Source organism: Lepidochelys kempii, chromosome 18 (genome assembly GCF_965140285.1).
Source record: "Lepidochelys kempii isolate rLepKem1 chromosome 18, rLepKem1.hap1, whole genome shotgun sequence".
NCBI classification, from domain to species: Eukaryota; Metazoa; Chordata; order Testudines; family Cheloniidae; genus Lepidochelys; species Lepidochelys kempii.
The window spans coordinates 13968769-13989187 of NC_136397.1; the positions used below are offsets into that span (position 1 = coordinate 13968769).

The 20419-nt window shown below is 41.6% G+C and overlaps 1 protein-coding gene across 4 annotated transcripts in view; it reads right to left on the minus strand.

Annotated features, from left to right (window-relative positions):
• UBE4B (ubiquitination factor E4B) overlaps positions 1-20419 on the minus strand; it is a 67238-nt gene that overhangs the window by 1478 nt on the left and 45341 nt on the right. For all 4 annotated transcript variants that reach the window (XM_073316798.2, XM_073316801.2, XM_073316799.2 and 1 more), the window contains 13 exons: positions 19959-20072; positions 18777-18975; positions 18041-18179; positions 15715-15814; positions 14685-14812; positions 14229-14327; positions 12566-12801; positions 10732-10858; positions 9600-9744; positions 5058-5192; positions 4132-4323; positions 1100-1274; positions 323-469 (listed from right to left, as the gene is read on the minus strand). In XM_073316798.2, coding sequence (XP_073172899.1) covers positions 323-469; positions 1100-1274; positions 4132-4323; positions 5058-5192; positions 9600-9744; positions 10732-10858; positions 12566-12801; positions 14229-14327; positions 14685-14812; positions 15715-15814; positions 18041-18179; positions 18777-18975; positions 19959-20072 — 1936 coding nt within the window. The remainder of the gene's footprint in view (positions 1-322; positions 470-1099; positions 1275-4131; positions 4324-5057; positions 5193-9599; positions 9745-10731; positions 10859-12565; positions 12802-14228; positions 14328-14684; positions 14813-15714; positions 15815-18040; positions 18180-18776; positions 18976-19958; positions 20073-20419) is intronic.

Below are 20419 nucleotides of genomic sequence, written 5' to 3' on the forward strand. Positions count from 1 at the left end.
GCCATGTGGCTTCAGGCAAATCACTTAATCTCTCTCTGCCTCACTTTATCTATCGACGAAGCAAATGTAATATTTACCTACCACTAGAAGATGCATTAGCCTAAATGGTGGGAGCTCTGGACTCATTCAGATAAAGAAGGGAAAAATACAAAGACTGACCACAAAGAATAAAACTTAGAAATTTTCTGAGAGACACGGGGCCAAAGCTGAGAGTGGGGAGGGCAGAACTGGACTGCTGCTCTATCCAGGCTATGACACTACCCTACAGAAGTCTGAGACATACCCAAGGGTACAACCCTCCATCAATAAAAGGCAGAGCTACCTGGTTCTAGCATGTTTTCTGTCAGTGTCTGCCGATTGAAGGGGTCAGTGGAGGAGTTCAGCAGGTGTCGCAGGATGATTGATCTGTCCATGATCGTTCCAGACGGCAGCCTCACAGGGTCGGTCATAAGAGTGTCCATGAGTGGATCTGAAGGGGCAGATGAAGCTTACGTAATTAAATTAAAGAAACAGAGGGGAAAAAAAATAAGTGATTTCCTGATGCCTCACAGCGCAGAAGTGACCTGGAGAATCTCTCTGGATCATTGAGGACCAGATACATTATTGAAGTGACACAGGGTACCCCAAAGGGAGGAAAAGCAGCATTCTTAGGTGTCTCCTGCCAACGGATCCAGAACTGGAGTGAAGATACCATCAGATTAGAGCTCATAGAGGTGGGCAACTGCTGCTGGAAATGGGGAATTGCTGGGATGAAGGCTACCCTAGAATGCAGAGCTGTCCATTCACATAAACTTCGGAAGGAGAACAAAGTGTAAAGTGCGAGCATTTCACTGGGCTCTCAGAGATCTTGTACTGTTTTATGACCCATGTTTGCAAAGCTGGTCTAAGCACATGGCTAGGTATGAATAATGCAGTCCCTGAACAACTTTGCTCTCTTCACTCAAACCTGAACTGTTATCACTGAATTGGTGGAAGATTCAGGACTACAGAGAACAGTAGGCTGTTTCCATTAGAAATCACAGGTCTAAATTATACTTACCTTATATATACTTTAAGCAACTGCACTCCCCCCAAAAGGTTATTAAAAAAATCAACCTGCCTCTGAATTCATCTGGCGCATCGCTATAATCGATTTCTGCACGGGCATTCTTGGCAACAATTTCCTCCACTTTCTCTGCCAGCAGTTTGAATTTTTCTATTGCTATCGTGGACTTGATTCCAGCCTTCCTCATCTTTGAAATAACCTCCTCAAATAGCTCTTTGCTGTAGGACCTCTGCAAACAAGCAGCATAAAGAGAAAATGTGAACTTGTGACATCTTTGCTCAGTTACAGCATCTAACGATCTTAAAACACTTTGTAAAAATAAACTAATTAAGCCTTAACATGAATGTGAGGTAGGCAAGAGGTATATAGGGATCACTTCACTGAGCACTGAAACGTAGCCACCTCTGGGATGGAGTGCAGCTTCTGGACCACTGTGTATCTATGTAGGATAGAAAATGAAGAGTACTATATCCAATTGGAGTTGTAGAGCAGTTTATGGAGGCCAAACTTAATTGTCAGAGTTGGTGTTTACTCAGAACCCCTGGGTTACCACCCTTTCTTTTGTGACACATACTATGAACACAAGTGGTATATTTTCTCTTTCATCTAAAAGGATAGCAGCTTCAGCTACACAGGCTTTCAGAAGGAAGAGTGTCATCGACTGAATCACCACCACTCTCACCCAATCATTTCTTTTAGGTATTCTTCCAATAATGGATTCATCCCAACCCTGATTTGCTTGTGAGATGATCATGGCACAAGGTGATGCAGTAAGGAGGAATAGCAGTGCGCCCAAATCTCCCACCCTGCCTTGCAACAGTGGGATAACTGATTAGAATAGTGTCATCTTTTTCCACAAGGCACAATACAAACACAAATGAATTCGCACATGTTGGTGGAAACATCACCTATAGTTTGGTTTTTCTGAATTATTAACTGCTATAATTATTGCCAAGGGTAGTTACATGCCATGCAAGTGTTGGGATGTGGGAATCAGTATGACACTGGAGAAATCTCGAAAACAAGGATGAAAGCACAGAGTATCTAGCCCACCCACCAGGATGATACTGGTAATCAGGTGCACTGGGAAGAAAAATATCAGATTCACCAGCTAAAAATGGGCATGCAGTTGCTATAGGGGATAGGCTGATGATCTGTTTATCTCTGTGACGAAGTGGAAGACAATTCTGGGAAGGGACAGAAGAGGAATGATCCTTAAAAATCCTGCTGCAAAAATCAGCAAGAAGTCTCAGTGAGGGAGTTGGTACCTGCTGGGAGCCTGCCAGTTCGATGCACCATGCAGCACACTGCAGGAACAGCAGCACACTGCTTCTAGAACTGCGCAGCTACACCGGCCACAGGCAGAACACATACTTTACAGCTTCAACTGACTTACGCATCAGTTTAATCAACAACTAAGAATAAAGCTATATACAAGAACTTTTGCAAACTGCTCATGTTCTGGAGACTATAAAGCCACCTACATGTACCTTCAGAGTGCTGGGCTTTGAAATAAGCCTTTTAAAATTTATTTTCATAGTTTCAAAAGCCCTCTTTTAACCAACACCTATTTAAACTACACCGTATGAGACTGAGTTAAGCAACAAACACGATTTAACATACTGGGTTTTAGGAGTTGCTGTTTTCTTTGGGAATTTGTTCTAAACACAGTGGTAATTCTCTACTCTGCATTATAGATCTCACTGAAACATTGTATTCAATGCTCAGGACACAGTGTGCCCACCCAAACTCCATGCCAACCTGGAGCGGAGAACATAATTATGGCACTGTGCCTGGGGGCTGGCAAAGCTCTTCAAATTTCTTCTACGTACTAGGACTGCAAATCAGAGATCCATCAAAATGCTTTAGAACATCTCTGCCACATACAGGCAACCTTTTAGAACATACTTTTTACCCAATCGCTATTACAGCATCAAGTGTTTTCTTGGATTTTCCTTCCTGTTATTGCCAAGACACTAGTCACTCCCCCCACTTTTTTTTTTTTTTAAATGGAGAAGCCACTTTATGTTATCCAACATTAACTCATTTGTACTAGTTACAACTCAAATGCACAGCAACAAGGTGGGGACAAACTAAAATAAAGCATATTGGTGCAGGAACTGGAATAGTGTTAAAGGGACACTGTCAATTTAGAAGTTATAGATAGCTAACAAAAGGCATCTTTTTAGGTACATTACTGACACCATGTGAGATCATCAGAATGGAAAAAGCTTACAATTTACTTTTCTCTATTTATGCTGTTTGCTTCCTGTATTTCTCAGCCGGGGGGGGGGGGGGGGGATTAATCAAGCCACTTGTACAGTTCTGCTGCTTGGAGGTGCACACTCGAAGGGGAATATTTACTTATTTTAAAACCATTTCCATCAGAAGTCTAAGCAGCCCTAGAAACATTTCTATTGGTCTTTGGATTCTGAAAAGCTTGGCTTTGTACAAAACAAAACCCTGGACCAACATTTGTCCTTTCAAATCTCAAACAGGACACAAGGTTACAGATGAGCCATAGTTTACCTATATGATCAAATCACACACACAACACTATTTTATAAACATAGAGGTGTCACTCTAATGATTATTGTTGCAAGGAAATATGTTCTAGAGGAATGAGCCTAGATTTGTGAGAAAAGGCCCTTAGATCACAGTTCCAGTTCTGCCAGAGACCATCTGTGTGGTCATGACCTCGGGCATGATCAGAATCACCCTTGTGCCTTTGTTTCCCCTCTAAAGTGGAGGCAATACTACTATTACTCCTACCTCATAGGGGAGGCTAAGCAGGTAACAGTTAATGTTTGTAAAATGCTCTGCATATGTAAAGTGCTACATATATTCTATGAACAACTATGTATTATTTATATAGCACTATAGGTTTGCAAAGCACGTTATAAACATACCTATCTCAAAGGAGAAGAGAGTGCCCATGCAGAGATTAATCATGGAAAGTAAATTGAAGGAGGTTGGTTGGCAGTGCACAGGTAGTGGGCAAGCTCTTCCAGAAGTGATTCTGGAAAGCTCTGCCAGTTCTGTTTGCCCATACCACCACCATACCCACCTCTCTTTCTGGAGCTCACCTGGTCGTCGGCAATTGCTTTAGCGAAGCGAGCACAATCTAACTGCAGGTAAATATCAGTCAGTTGGTCCAACAGCTTCTTTGGTTCAAACCCATATTTTTCAGGGTTTTCAACTTTCAGGTCACGGCACTTGGGGCCACACAATTGCTGAAGGTTAAAGTTCAGCATAGCAGCCAATCGTGGACCAAGTTCCTAGAAGGTCAAAATAAAGTACAAATGAAAACGAGGAGGCACTGGGGAAGGGACACCACCTTAAGGCCCACATGCATCTGGCTCAGGAATTCGAGACTATGATTTCTCTTCAGGAAGACTGCCACCAATTTCATAAGTTTCACACGGTGAGCCTTTCCTCATTGCTATCTCCAAACAGTTATACTTATATCCAAACTCAAGTATTCATCATATGAAGTAGAAAACAATGCAACTTTTACTGAACATCTGCCCAAAAATACACATTTAAAAAAACAACGTGTAGGTAATATAATTCCAGGTGGTGTTTCTGCTGGTGACAAGATGAAAACATCACATGCCTACATCCCTCTTCAGAGTGCAACAATCATGATGACTTTTCTCAGGCCGGAAGGACAGAAACCGTCTCCACAAACATAAACCCTAGAATGTCCTTCCTACCATCCCATCTTGGCATCATTGTAACATGCTTGTTATAATCCAAACACAGAGGGAATCTGTGACTTGTCTAAAAGCACCATTAACATCTCAGGGACTAAGGAAATGCATTTTATAGCACCAAATCATTGCTACCAATAATACATATGCTTAGAATTAGATTTCAGTGCACTGTGGATAACAGTACAGCTTATCTCCAGGATTTTATCCAGTAAAGAAAAAGAGCCAACCCACATATTAAAGAAGCTGGAAACCAGCCAGGCAATGAGGAATACTAGAGCAGAACAGTTTATACTTACAGGTCTGAGGAAAGGCTTCTGAACCTGCTTGGTAAGGATATGGAACATATCAACAGTTTCTGTTGCCAGGGCAAGATACGAGCGAGACACACGCTCATCCTGAGCAAGCTGAGACTGCCGAGCCTGTTGCTGGTCCTAGAAAATAAACATGCCACAATTACAAGTCCTTATAACTCCCTACTCAATAGCTAAACAGACATGATCTAACATCCTTTTGGCCGGAAGCAGAGTGACAGACTGTGGTTCAAGTTGTATTAAGACACTGCTCCTTTATTTAAGGTACAGCTCCCCTTCAATAGCATGTCCTAGACAAAAATCTGGGGTGGTGGAGGGGTATAAAAGTGGATAGTATCAAGGCTGTAAAGTGCTGTATCACTCCAAAAAATGACTGTACAAATGGTATTGTGGTGGGGTCCCATGTTTAGCGAGTCTCACTGATTCCATATCCAATTTGCTCAACATACAATTAAAAGGGTGGGTTGGGTTTCTCCCCCATCCCAAATACCAGCACTGCAGAGTCAGTGTTGGAACTGAGAGTCAGGCTGGGTTTTTTCTGGCTTGTTCATTAATACAGGTAATAAAGCTTCTAAAATTGGGACAATTCTTTAGATGTGCCAATTCACTCCTTCACCTAGTAATGGCTCTGCCATACTAACAGGAGTAAACTGTCATAAAGGCTTCAGAAGAGCAAACCTGATTCTGACTGAACACATGAAGCAGAAGCCGTGAAGGTGATTTTTAGAGAGTCATTTTGTTGACCCAGAACTTCACTTTGAATTTTCTTTCTTAATTACTTTTATAGGAAAGAGATAAGGGCTCTCAGATCCACACATCTTTGAAACGTAAATCACAGAGAGTCACGTGGATGAGTTATTGCACAACTTTCAGCTCTGAACAATTAGCAGCAAGCTCCTACAGGACTGTCAGGAGTTGAGGTCATGCTGTTTGACACTTGAAAGGTACAGGTTTCAGAGTAGCAGCCGTGTTAGTCTGTATTCGCAAAAAGAAAAGGAGTACTTGTGGCACCTTGGAGACTAACCAATTTATTTGAGCATGAGCTTTCGTGAGCTACAGCTCACTTCATCGGATGCATACCGTGGAAACTGCAGCAGACTTTATATACACACAGAGAATATGAAACAATACCTCCTCCCACCCCACTGTCCTGCTGGTAATAGCTTATCTAAAGTGATCATCAAGTTGGGCCATTTCCAGCACAAATCCAGGTTTTCTCACCCTCCACCCCCCACACAAATTCACTCTCCTGCTGGTGATAGCCCATCCAAAGTGACAACTCTCTACACAATGTGCATGATAATCAAGTTGGGCCATTTCCTGCACAAATCCAGGTTCTCTCACCCCCCTCCCAAAAACCACACACACAAACTCACTATCCTGCTGGTAATAGCTCATCCAAAGTGACCACTCTCCCTACAATGTGCATGATAATCAAGGTGGGCCATTTCCAGCACAAATCCAGGTTCTCTCACCCCCCCCCCCACCCCCATACACACACAAACTCACTCTCCTGCTGGTAATAGCTCATCCAAACTGACCACTCTCCAAGTTTAAATCCAAGTTAAACCAGAACATCTGGGGGGGGGAGTAGGAAAAAACAAGGGGAAATAGGCTACCTTGCATAACAACTTAGCCACTACCAGTCTCTATTTAAGCCTAAATTAATAGTATCCAATTTGCAAATGAATTCCAATTCAGCAGTTTCTCGCTGGAGTCTGGATTTGAAGTTTTTTTGTTTTAAGATAGCGACCTTCATGTCTGTGATTGCGTGACCAGAGAGATTGAAGTATTCTCCGACTGGTTTATGAATGTTATAATTCTTGACATCTGATTTGTGTCCATTTATTCTTTTACGTAGAGACTGTCCAGTTTGACCAATGTAAATGGCAGAGGGGCATTGCTGGCACATGATGGCATATATCACATTGGTGGATGTGCAGGTGAACGAGCCTCTGATAGTGTGGCTGATGTTATTAGGGCCTATTATGCAAGGTAGCCTATTTCCCCTTGTTTTTTCCTACCCCCCCCCCCCGATGTTCTGGTTTAACTTGGATTTAAACTTGGAGAGTGGTCAGTTTGGATGAGCTATTACCAGCAGGAGAGTGAGTTTGTGAGTGTATGGGGGTGGGGGTGGGGGGTGAGAAAACCTGGATTTGTGCTGGAAATGGCCCACCTTGATTATCATGCACATTGTAGGGAGAGTGGTCACTTTGGATGAGCTATTACCAGCAGGATAGTGAGTTTGTGTGTGTGGTTTTTGGGAGGGGGGTGAGAGAACCTGGATTTGTGCAGGAAATGGCCCAACTTGATTATCATGCACATTGTGTAGAGAGTTGTCACTTTGGATGGGCTATCACCAGCAGGAGAGTGAATTTGTGTGGGGGGGTGGAGGGTGAGAAAACCTGGATTTGTGCTGGAAATGGCCCAACTTGATGATCACTTTAGATAAGCTATTACCAGCAGGACAGTGGGGTGGGAGGAGGTATTGTTTCATATTCTCTGTGTGTATATAAAGTCTGCTGCAGTTTCCACGGTATGCATCTGATGAAGTGAGCTGTAGCTCACGAAAGCTCATGCTCAAATAAATTGGTTAGTCTCTAAGGTGCCACAAGTACTCCTTTTCTTTTTGAAAGGTACAGTTTCTCTAGATTTGAAACATGACTCATGACCTATATGTCACAACCTATTAATGATCTCCAAATCTTCTATTAAAACTACTTGACAAAAGTGCTGGAGAATACATTACAGTGAACTATTCTACCCTAGCTGTGGGCTGGACTGGAGGACAAACAGAACTGTTCCAACTCTAATTCCATACAAGTTGTATGGAAGAACATTATTTACAATCGTACACTCAGTCAGTATGACTTCAATTATCAACATGGAATATAGATGTTCCTCATATAAGGAGTTCCACTAGGTGACAACAACAAATGTGAGAACAACACTAAGTAAGTGAAGTCCAGAAGGAAAGTTAGATCTAAAGTGAGGAACAGTAAGAATTGGACCTTTGAGAACTTCATCAGCCAGGGAGCTATCCCCCCACCTGCCAAGGGCTAGATCAGCCTCTGCTGATCCAAAATCCCAAGAGAGAGTTCTAAATGCTAATTCCATACAGGGTGCTGTGTTGGAGCCACTTCTAGATTGAAACAAAGACAAAGTAGTTTTAATCAATACAAATGTTATAAAAATAGTACAAGAGCTGACCAAGAAATGGTCTTCATTTCCAGACCCATCAGCTTTTACACTATCCTTATAATATTTACATACTAAAGCATCACTCTTTACAGTCCCTTTGTATAGCATTATTCATATTTTACAGCTATTGCTGCAATATGAAAAGAAGACAGTGTTGCTGACTATAGCCAAGTGCAGTTCCCAGTTTAATATTTGATAAATCTTCTGTCAGGGGATTATATCCTGCACTTGTCAATGGACTGGACTCTAATCTAAAAGGTCGTTTCTATCTCTAACTTTTAACACACTACAGTAATTTGTATTCTTCCCACTGTGACAAACACCACAGACATCAACATGTCTGCAACTAGATAATCCATTGGAACTACAAAGTGGAACTTGAATCTTCTCCTTCACACATACACATGCAGACACCTAAGCACCAAAGATTACAACCATGCAGAATATTTCCACCACTGTATGCTAAGTGAATCCCAGGACAACTGCATACAGTCATTTACTATCCTAGTAAATGTTAAGTTTATCCAAGACTATTTAAGAACAGAATAATCCAGCTGCCTACTTTACATTGGGCTTTAATGCTCTATTTTTTGCCACCACTGTTTGCACTGTAAGGATTACCCACTTCCAAGATTTGCACTCATGTGCTCTATCTGAGGCAGCTGTCCACATTCTTGTTGTATAAAAGTTTTAGGATAACTAACGCTTATCTGTATCAAAAGGAGGAAGTAACACTGCAGGGAAAATACAGACTTTAGAACATTCTTATCTGAAAGGAACTCTGCAAAATGGATCTTCCCTTTCTATATATCTTTTTTATTTCAGATTATTTTTGAAATCAATAACCTCAGTATAAAAATATCTGACATTGGTGGGTGAATGCATACAAATATTGTATAATGACATTGAATCCTGAAATTTATTCTCTTCCTTTCCATCCCAAAGCCTGCTTTGAGCTCAATACATTAGAAGAAAAAAAGCTCTTAGCTGGAACAGTTCTTTGAAGTGAACTCAGCTGGTGGGCATCTTCCAGAACTTCCTTTGAAAAAGGATTATAAGCCTCAATTTCCCCATTTAGCATTTTAAATACACCATCTCTTAAAAGTCTCATATCCCCTCCCCCGCAATGCCAGCCCTGATGTAACTCTGCAGCCTGGATTCTCTTTCAGGAAGCAGTGCCCAAAGTGACCCTGGCCATGGTAGCAGCAAGCAATGCCACCTCCAAGGGCAGCTCTGCAAGAGCAGCTCTTTGGTGCTACCCTTAGCCGAAGAAATCCTAGCATAAGAAAGAAAGGGGCACTGGGGAAAAAAAACCAACATGCTCACCCTAGGCAGCAGGTCCCACTGTTCTTTGTTCTTCATCTCCTCTTGAACTTCATGGATCCGTTTTAGGGACTCCAGACTCTCGTCCAGCAAGAAAGTGGTGTCGTTTATCAGCATGTTGATATAGCGAACAAACTGCTTCCCAGAGCTGGAAAACATTGAAATGCCTTTGTCGCTGCACGGTACAACAGGAGCATTCAATCCAGAACGCATCTCTCAGTCTGGAGCACTAGCAACATTCTTTCTTCATACCACAGTTTGAATAATTAATGCCCCCACTCTACAGGCCAGATGAACCAAAGTCCAGAGGCACCCTATATTCCTCTGTGTTTAGAATGGCCATAGTGGAAAGGCCTAATCATGTAAGCTGGGACTGATCAAACGAGGTATCCTTCCCCTTCCTGACCCTAATAGCAAAGTAAGAGCAAGAGAGAGCCTAAACAAGAATAAAGCAGGAGGAGGGAAAATCCGTCTTCAATGGACAAAATAGCTCTTGTTGGCCAGTGACAGAAACATTGTCAAATATCTAGGAACTCACAAGAGAGGCCCAAATAAACATCACCACTGTCTGGAAATGGAATCTGGGACAGACCAGCAGGGGGAATAAAAGAATGGAAGGGATAATCCCTGTCTCTGCACATTTGTACTATAACAGGATGACAGACATTAACAACTGGAAACGAAGTTAAGTATGCTCAGAAAAATACACAGGGGTTCCCAACTGGGATCACCACCATGAGCTCAGGAAAACACTGAGAAGAAGCATAAAGTAGCAGCTAAGAAAGACTAAAAGAAAAGCATTTTCCAGGTATTTGTGGCAAAACATGACCAAGGCACGGGGAGAGTGCAGAAGATGTGCCCTCCAACATGACAGAGAAGCAAGCATTATGCACATCAGCATAGGGAGGCACATTTGAAAATAAATACTGGGGGGAAGTTTTCCTCTTGCACCTACGGATCTTATATATTTTTTTCATGTTCTGAAGCTAAATATCTTTGAGTAATCTGGCTCTTCAGCTACATATCCTAGTTGGAGGGATCAGCCTCAGATCCTTACTCCAGTGGTCTCCACACTTCAGAAATCCAAGGCAAGTGTCTAAGCAGTTATCTCTGGCATTTACAACATTTTACTCACTTGAACTCTTCCATGAAGGTGCCATGATGAGCTATGTTCTGCCAAAGGCTTTTGAAAATGGTGCTGATATGGTAGCGGATTGTAAATTTGTCATAGAACTCACTGGTGGCTCCAGTGTGCTCAACATCTGAGAAGAAAATAGAAGACACCAGTATTAAAACTAGAACCCCATCATCAAAATTTCCCTCCAGTATCCTGTGCTGATTACTAGGTATCCATATACCACACTTCCCACCCCCTCAATCTAACTGGTCAGGTACAGCTGAAAGCTGCAAAAAAATAAATCACATCTGTAAAACTCCAACTTGGTCCCCATTTTAAAGGGGCATCATTCACTTTATTTCTCAGAATCAACCTTCCTTTCAAAGGAAAGCAAGTTTCATGATGTAGCATTTTTGGAGGAGCATACCTTACATACTACTTTTATTCCATGTTTAACAAAAACCCCCATTGTTTGGGCTCTCCAATGTGTGAGATGGTAAAGACAAATAATTAAAGTGAATATAGAGAGCCATAAAAAACTGGATTACTGAATACAAAAATAAAAAATCTCTACCTCAACATTATGTTGAGTATTTAATCACCCTGCCCCCCCCCACAAAAATCAGGAAATAGAGTTGTTTCTGCATCAACTGTAGACCCCTTTCAAATGTATAGTAATCTGATTTAAGAATATCCATGTCTCTCAGGGTTTAATATTTCTGCTCATCACCACAGCATCTGACCACTTTCCATGTAAAATCAATAGCAATAATGAAATCTCTAGTGTACCTCCTGGGGTAGATGGTTCTTCTCCCTTTTTGGGGTACTGCTTTTGGTTTTGATTTTTTAGATTTTACTAATTTACTTGGGGTTTTTTTTTGTTTAGATTGGTTGATGTTTTTCAGGGAAAATAAAATGGTTATTAGCGGCTGAAAACATGCGCAGTGTAGTCGACATATGCTTACTAGAGAGAGAACTTTGAACTGTGGGGAGATTATACTATACACTTATTCTGCTGTAGTGACCATCCCAGAGTAAGTAGCACTGTACAAAAGTTAAGGTCACATTAACATACAACAGAATAGGGCAGAAGGATGTAGCCAAATTATGAAATTAAGCAAGAAAAAAGAACTGAAAAAAAAGGTGAAGCCAGAACACTCAAATGAATTAACTTTTGTGCATTTAAAATATCAGCATATTCTATTAGTGTAGGTTTTTTCTTTGTTTTTATTTATTTCTTTTTTAGAAAAAGAAAAATAGCATGTGTGTAGGACTATAAGATTCCTTTTCTACCCAACTGTTATATGTTCTATGACTCTGTGCTCCACAGTGCAATAAAGCTGGCAGATCACGGTAGATTTGAAGCCGAGATAGCTGAAAGGCCACTTAGACTCACTGGATCCCTGGGATGTATGTTTGAAAAGCAAAAGGCGGCTAGGAGAGATGGGACATCAGAGGGAATTGCAGGGGACTGATGACTTCCCAGAGGCAGAGCCCGCAAGGGCTGTCCAAGGTTTATATGGCTATCAGGGTACTTACAATCTCATGCACAAAAACATTTTAGTTCCAAGCACCCCCTCCCACTCCCCAAACGTGGGAAAAAACAAAAAACAAAAAACCACCTTTCCTGCCTTGGAATTCAAGTGCCAGGGCAGCACTGCTAGTGTCAGGCTACAATAAAGCCACACAAAGACGGTCAGAAAGCAATAGAACAAGGCATCATCTAAAGATGTTCCAAAGGACTGACCTTGATTTTTTTTTGAGAGCCTAAGCCGACTGACAGAACCTCTTGCCTTACCAGGCTTTCATCCCTCACCGTGTTGATCAATACCCTGCAAACACAACATCTTACCTGTATAAAACTTCATCAGCGAGGGAACTAACAATTTAGTGGAGAGAGGATGATTCTCAATCATTTCGAAGAACTTCTGTGTCCGTGGCTGAACAGCTGGGTTGGTCATGAACATCACCTCCACCAGCTTTGCTACCAGATACGGGTTTCGGATGTAGTTCTGGTTGCACAGCATCACAACAAGGAACATCACAATGTCCTGAGTGCAGGGCTCATAAAGCACCTGCGGAGAGTATCTGAAGAGAGGTAAGAGGGAGGGGAAAAAAGCAAAACCTGTAAAGGATTCAGCTACATACTTGTCTCAGGCAACTCAGGTCAGACTACCTGTTAGCCCGAGCAAAAGCACAAGTCATTATGGAAACTACATTCTGATGAAGTTACATTAGGCGCCCTTGCCAATAATAGTTTCCTGGGACCGCCTCTGAATTACAGCCACAATCAGTTGTTACATTTCATATGGCGTCAACACTACTTTGAAGTGCCACTTTAATGCTACCTCCTCGGCATGCAGGGACAACTGCTGCCTCTTTTTGAAGCACTGCGAGAAAAAGACAGGGGCTGGACATGGAGCTGAAGAAGGAAAATGACTGAGATCTCTTGAATTCTATGAACACCAGTGGACCCACAAGTCTGAGGGAACAACCATATTCAGCTTTAATGAGGTAAATCTTAGAAGTTAATATGATTCTGGCAAATCTACAAATTAAAGGGCATTTGTTTATTAGAGTGTCATTGCTTATCTTTAATACTGCTCTAGACATGGTGAATACCTCAGACCTTATTAAGATATCAAAGAGAAATTGCCTTTTTAACATGTGGTACTACATTCAATTTATAATAGTCTAGGAAAGCATTTCCCATTCTGGAGGGCAGAGTCACTGGTGATCCCCCTACAGACTATTCTAAGAGAGACACTGGCAGCAAAGGACATTGGGGCAGACCTAGAGCAAGGCAATCTCCTTTGCAAAAATGCTCCTATGCCTGTGAGTAAAGCAGAAACTGGCTCTTTGAAAGCCATGTCCTCAGCCCCATTCCTCTTTCTGCAATGACTCCGAAGGCAGCCAGCAACAAAAGCAGCTAACACGTAGAGGGCTGCATGCAACTGCAACAGCCCACTGCCGCAAGCTTCTCTTCTTGGCTCTCATGGCGCACAGCTTTGTCCAACAGGAAACCAGCCTAGCCCTATGGAGTCCCCAACAGATGCTTAGTCCATCTGCCCAGGCAGCATGCAGCCTTCTAGTGAGCTGGAAAGAGGGGGAGAGACTCACAAAAGCAAGAAAAAAAAATTGAGAAATGAAAGACAATTAGATAAAAAGCCCTAAGTAGTAAGAAAAGACCAGAGAGAGTGGAAAAAAGCACAGCTAAAGCAAACCCTGGATCTACCCTCTCAGAATATGCATTCAGGGGAGCCTGCAAGGTCTAAGCAACTGATATTCACCACAGTTTGCTTCCCCTCATTCTTCTTTTTCTGCCTTTTTCCCCTCCAGAGAATCACTGATCACTGAACATTTTCTTATTAGTCCTTCCCTTTCTGCTGGAACTGACTTAGCTCAGAGTTCTGACTGGTTTTCAGTTGTAGAGAGGGGAGCCCACAGACAATTACAAGAACACCATCTGTGATGTGGGAAGCATAATAGTTTGCCTCAAACATGACTTTACTTACTGTACAATAAAAAATAAAAATTCAGCAACATCTTCCACATAAAACTCAGGCAGTGCTGCAAACATCTTCGGGACATCAGGATTTAAAGGCAGTATTATGCTGTGGAATAGAAAAGACAATGACAGGGTTAAAAGGAGGACAGCAGAATCCCATGGTCAAATAATATCTTCTGCACTCTCCTACAGAATTGCCGAATAGCCCTTTACAGATATCCTCATAAATATTTGAAGTTTTAAAATTCAATCTCAGCACTTCCGATTAGCAAAACATAACTCAGGATTTTACAGCGGTGACTGAAATAACTACATAAAATCAGACTTACAGTCTAAAAACAGTCATTCATTGACAAGAAGCAATCACAAATTTAGGAATCCCAGGAGGTGGTAATGTTGAGGTAGAGACAGCCAGTATCAGATATTTGAGATAGTGATTTACACACCCAGCCCTGAAACTCACTTGGGGTAGGCAGGGTCGAGGATTCGAAGCAACAGCTGAATCACCATACCATAAAAATTCAGACACCGCCTCAGAAAGTTCTCATCTAGCAAACCAGCATCTGCACAAGCCTTGCACCGCACCAGTTTCTGCAGGAGGAGGGAAGATGCACACAAAAGGCTAATCAAGAGCAATATACAAGAAACACAGTATAAAGATCAAATCCATCCACTCCACTCAACACTCCCAATAATTAAGACAGTTCTGCCCCTCCCTCCACACACAATATTTTATCATTGCCCAAAGAACAGGACACTTCAAAAAATCCCCCAATATATCAACAAAGACAGATGAGTACAACTCAACTAGATCCACAAGGAGAAAACCTTCACTGACTTGTAGTTAAGGAGCAAACACTCCAACAGTAAGAACAGGAGAGTTAAGAAGATAGAAGATCTGAGAAATTGTCAGAAAAAGCTGTCTAGATAGTACAGAGTAGAAAACTGCTATCCATGTACAGTTGCAACAATTGAACAGGGTACTGAAATTCATAATGAAGGATTCCAGTGCATCCACTTTGGAAAGAGCTCAGGACTGAGAGCCAGGAGCTCTGGACTTCTAAATCCAGTTTAAATAGAAATTGTCTGAAGCCATGAGCAAGTCACTCACCCTCTTTGCCGTTATTTATCCATCCAAGAAATGGAAACAGCAACATCATCGTTTCTCAGAAGCGTGTTGCAAGAACTGACCTGTAATCTGCTTTTACATTTTGAATTGCTCTATAAGTGCTAAGCAGTCTCATCCTGAATTGTACTGTGCATATTCTATAGTGTTATTAAGTCAACAGGTATCATACAACAGTGTAATATATTGAAAACAATCCTCCTATGCACCTAAGATATTTTGAAACATCAATGAAAACATGGTTGCTAGCACACCTCTTCCGTTGGAAAAACACAAAAACAAAACAACCCACTACTACTACCATCACCACCACCACACCACACAGGTTGACAGGGCCAGTTAATTGTCATCCTAACTAGTTACAAACCTTAAGTTGTGTTTTACAGCGTTTCAGCATTTCTCGATGTCTGGTAGCTAGAGGAGACTCCTTCCATTGACTTTCATTGTTTTTCAAATCTTCCACAGTCCTGTAAACCACATGAAATCGCTAGTGGTGACAGTAAAGGGGGCATATGTTGACAGCAGGTAAAACATTTACTCTACCTAATTTCAAGTTACAAAGGAAAGAAATTTGGGAAGAAAGAAAAATGAGATTACAAAAATTCATCACCTTAGTAGAAACTATCCCTCACATTCACCAGGACAGCAAGTTGCTCTTGCATCTTTTGAAAGGGAAAACAAAAATCTTGGGATACACTAAGTACACTAGTTCCACAACTGAGGACTCCGTTAAGTAAACAAGAACCACAGCAAAAAAATATTACTGGGGAGACAGTGGGGAAAAGGATTTCTCCTCCAGACACATTCATCATTTTATCACATTTCAAATACTTGGTTTATACCAAATTCACAATCTCTACAAAAAGCAGAGTTAAAACCATGTAATTAAGAACAGTAACCCTATATTAGAGCAAGGCTGATCCAGAACATCTGACAGGCAGGCAAGCAAAGGCCATATCTCATTCACCCCCACAAAGTACGAGCAGAGAGATGAAAAGCAGAAGCTACTAGAGGAAGATGGGAAGGTTGGTATCAGGAACAGTTCAAAATACCTTCCTCTCCTTTGTAGGACAGATACAAATGCACTCCCAGCACCTCTCTCTCAACCTCCTTCTAGAAAAGGATTTCTCTTGGCAGACCCCTTCCCCATGCACAACCCCCATTACAATTCAAGCCTGTGGGGAAAGAGCACAAGCAATGGGAAAATTTTTCATGCTCTCCCCTTCAGTGCAAGGCCCATCATTATAACAAAGATTAAGTTTTGCCCCCTCCACCATGGTCACAGTCAGCCTAGATCTAACACGGGATAAAAGTGAAGTGCAATGACTATGTCACATCATCCACACGAAGCTATTCAAGTCTCAGCATTTGGACCTAATTCATTTAAAGTAGCAGCTGATTAATATTTTGTGTATGTTGTATTAATCTTAAAGTATTTTAGATTTTATATTCTACACTGTTATGATTCTATTTCCTACCACACCTGGATGTAAACTAGTCTCTCTCCATACCCCAGCCTCCATCTGCTGCAGATTATTATCTGACCTTAATTCTTTCATTAGTGACATCAAAATATATGGCCTGAATTTACAGAGGGCTAAGCGTTTCCTGATAAGTGTTGAGCATGCATGGAAATAACTCATGATTGACAACACTACATTCCAAAGAAGGAAAAAGAGGAGTGATTTCTTTTTTAAATCCAGGGTCTGGTTTATTTGAAAACACTTGTTTGTGTAAAACATGTGTTGACTGTTCACACACAGATATCTACAGCTTTTCTAGCCTTTTGTAGGTCTACACTGTAAATAAAGTTCAAAAATCCTCCAACAAACCTGCCATCTTAATATCAAGGGACTTTTACTAAGTGAATGCAATTATAAATAGTGGAAAACACTGATACTGTGCAATCTGCTCTTATTTATTTTAACTGAGAAAGTTCCTTGAGGTTTAGAGATCCAGCAGCTATAAAAAGTTTATTTGGATTCATGTCAAGAAAAAGGAAAAACAAAAGCATCTTCATGTCAGCGTCAGAACTTAAGCAATTTTTTTAAAATGACAAACCAGTAGTTGAATTACATATGCAGTTACCATAGAATTCACTGTGAAAGCTTTTATACAATGAAGGAGATCATCTGATAGCCACAAGGAACAGATAAAAATCTGTTCTGCAGGCAGATATACAACATCACAGACATAGGAGATAAGCTGCTTGTCAAGCAACCACTACAGTGACCTGCATGTCAGAGGTACATGTGCATTCACCTCCACAGCAATGCAAAAGGCTTAAAGCACTGACATCCCCAAACAAACCACTGACTGTTCAACAAAGTTTAAACTATCAAAACATTGCAACTCTGTACACCCTACGATGCTTTCAAGAACTGTCCAGTGCTCTCTAGGACTACCCCTAGGAGTTTGCGATCCTATCTAGAAACCGCATTCACGATCGATGCCATTGCACATTAGCACAGCCAGAACCTGCAGACACAAAATACTCTGCAAGAGCTATCAAAGCAGCAGACTGACCAATCGATAAAACTCCCCAATACTCCATAGCATGGATTTACTTAAGTTGTAGTTTTAATTTCCATCAAATTTGCAAGAACCATAATCATACATAGGAAAGCACTTACGATTCAAGGTGGCGGGGAAAACTGTAGAACACATGCTAGGTAACTAACACAATTTCTAACCTGTTGAGCTCCCTGATGGCCCGCAGTCTACGGATATAGCGGCGGCAGCTTGGCAGGATGGAGAGGTGATGGGCATGCAAGGTTAGGAAGAAGCATTCTGTTGGGAATTTCGGTTCAGAACATGGAGACTGATCCCTGTCTACAAAAAAAAGAACAAAACAGGATGAAGAAGAGTAAGAAAAAAGCTACATGAATTAGTGCAGGGGTGGCCAACCTTAGCCTGAGAAGGAGCCAGAATTCACCAATGTACATTGCCAAAGAGCCACAGTAATACGTTAGCAGCTCCAGCTCCTCCCATCCACCGGCGCCTCACGATCGGCTGTTTCCTGGCATGTAGGAGGCTCTGGGGGGGAAGGGGTGAGGAGTGAGGGCACAGCAGGCTCAGGGGAGGGGGCGGGAAGGGGTGGAGTGGGGGCAGGGCCTGTGGCAGAGCCATGGATTGAGCAATGAGCACGCCCCAGCACATTGGAAAGTTGGCACCTGCAGCTCCAGCCTGGGAGTCGGTGGCTATACAAGGAGCCGCATATTAACTTCTGAAGAGTTGCATGGGGCTCTGGAGCCACAGGTTGGCCACCCCTGAATTAGTCCTCAGACTTCGAATAACTCACTTCTGTGCAGTCTTAAAACAAGCTATAAAAGCAACAGACAGTCCCAAGCAAAACATTTACAGTAGTGAATATTTTGGAATATCCCTAATACCAGAAGAAAAGGTAGAAAATGCATGCTCTTTACTCACAAAGCTCAGCCATCCAGCCTGTAACATCCTCCATTGTTGCTTTTACTCTTGTCTCATCCATTGGGACGGTGATGCGACACCTGGGGTGGAATATATAGGTGGGATCAACTGTTTCTAGCTTTATCTTCGTGCTAAGCTGCTGCAGCACCCACAGGAAGTTGAGCATAAAACCGTCCGTAGACACCATCCGATCATCAGTCTGCAAGACAAGGGAGAGAAAGTGAATGCTAGAAGATGCCAGCTTAGAAGAAAGCAGCAGGCAACAGACCATTGCAGTTGGCAGGCCTGGAACTTCAGCATCCATCACTAATGCACAATGCATGGTTAAACAAAACAAAACTAGGATCAGGACCTCTAAGGCTAACTAGAATTTGAGCAGCTGTAACTGTTAACAGCATTTCCCTGCCCTGTTTATGTCCAACACCAGTCATTTTTATAAGTACTAAACGCACACACTTAGGGGAGAGAAAAGAGGGGGAAAGAGTCTCAAAGAGGGTTCTTAAAATTTTTTAGCATAGGGACAGCCAGGAACAGGAAAGATTCATAAAGTAGCAAAGCTTCAGTTCTTAAATTTTACCATACAAGCAACATTTCCAGTAGTTTTGTTTCAACTTGAAGAAAACAGTTCTGCAGATAGTTTCAAAATGTTTGCATCTATGGAAAATGGGGACTTCAAGACACTGACGCCTCAAATTGCACACATTTAGGATACACAACCAGGTTATACCAAGGCAAAAATCAACCAACCAATGACAAAAAAAAATCAGCCCTGTTGCTTCAGTGGAATTGTGCCAATTCTCACTAGGGATTACTCAAATTTACAAGAGCCACAAATAAAGTGAGTGCTTGGCAGTTTGTTAACTGGGGGAGAAAACAGGTTTTCATTGCAATCAGTTGGTGGAAGCAGCCAGGAAGAGCATATATCAACAAAAAGGCACAAACTTGTATACTAACAAATTTAGGTATTTCAGTACTCAGAGAGGAGTGAGCAAACTAGATTCATTTAAAAAAAGAACAATGTACGGAAAAATAATATTGAAAGAATTACCTAGATGGAATTCCTGGTTGCTTCAGGCCCTAGAATGTCTGTTGTCTTCTGTTAAAACTACCACCACATCAATCACTTAGAACTATTTGTGCTAACTACAGCTGTGAATCAGAGGAAGAAAGTTCAGTCTTTACCTGCATCTGTGCCTTCTTCATGTTGGCATCAACAACAGCTGCCATGTAACTGAGAGCTGCCTCTCGAGTTTCACCATTCAGCAAAATACTATGTAGAATCTTAAACAGTTCTTGCTGAAATTTTAAATGAAAATTATGTCACTGAACAGCAAGATCATGAAAACAGCAGCACGGAGACACATGTGCATATTCCAAGTATTATACAGAATCTAGTATTTTGTTGTAGTCTTCTTGTAAAGAACACAGCTATCCCAGGTACGAAAAATATTTATTTACAGAAGAATGTTATCTACACAAGATTATAGCTTAAAAATCATGGCAACTTAATCACTATGGAAATGTACCAGGTCTTGTTTACTCATTCACCCACAAGAACTGAAGTTTGTGAATGATCAATAGTTGGTGATAACAGTACCGATATTCCTTGGGTTTGGGTAGGGGGCTCACAGAAAGATCTCCAG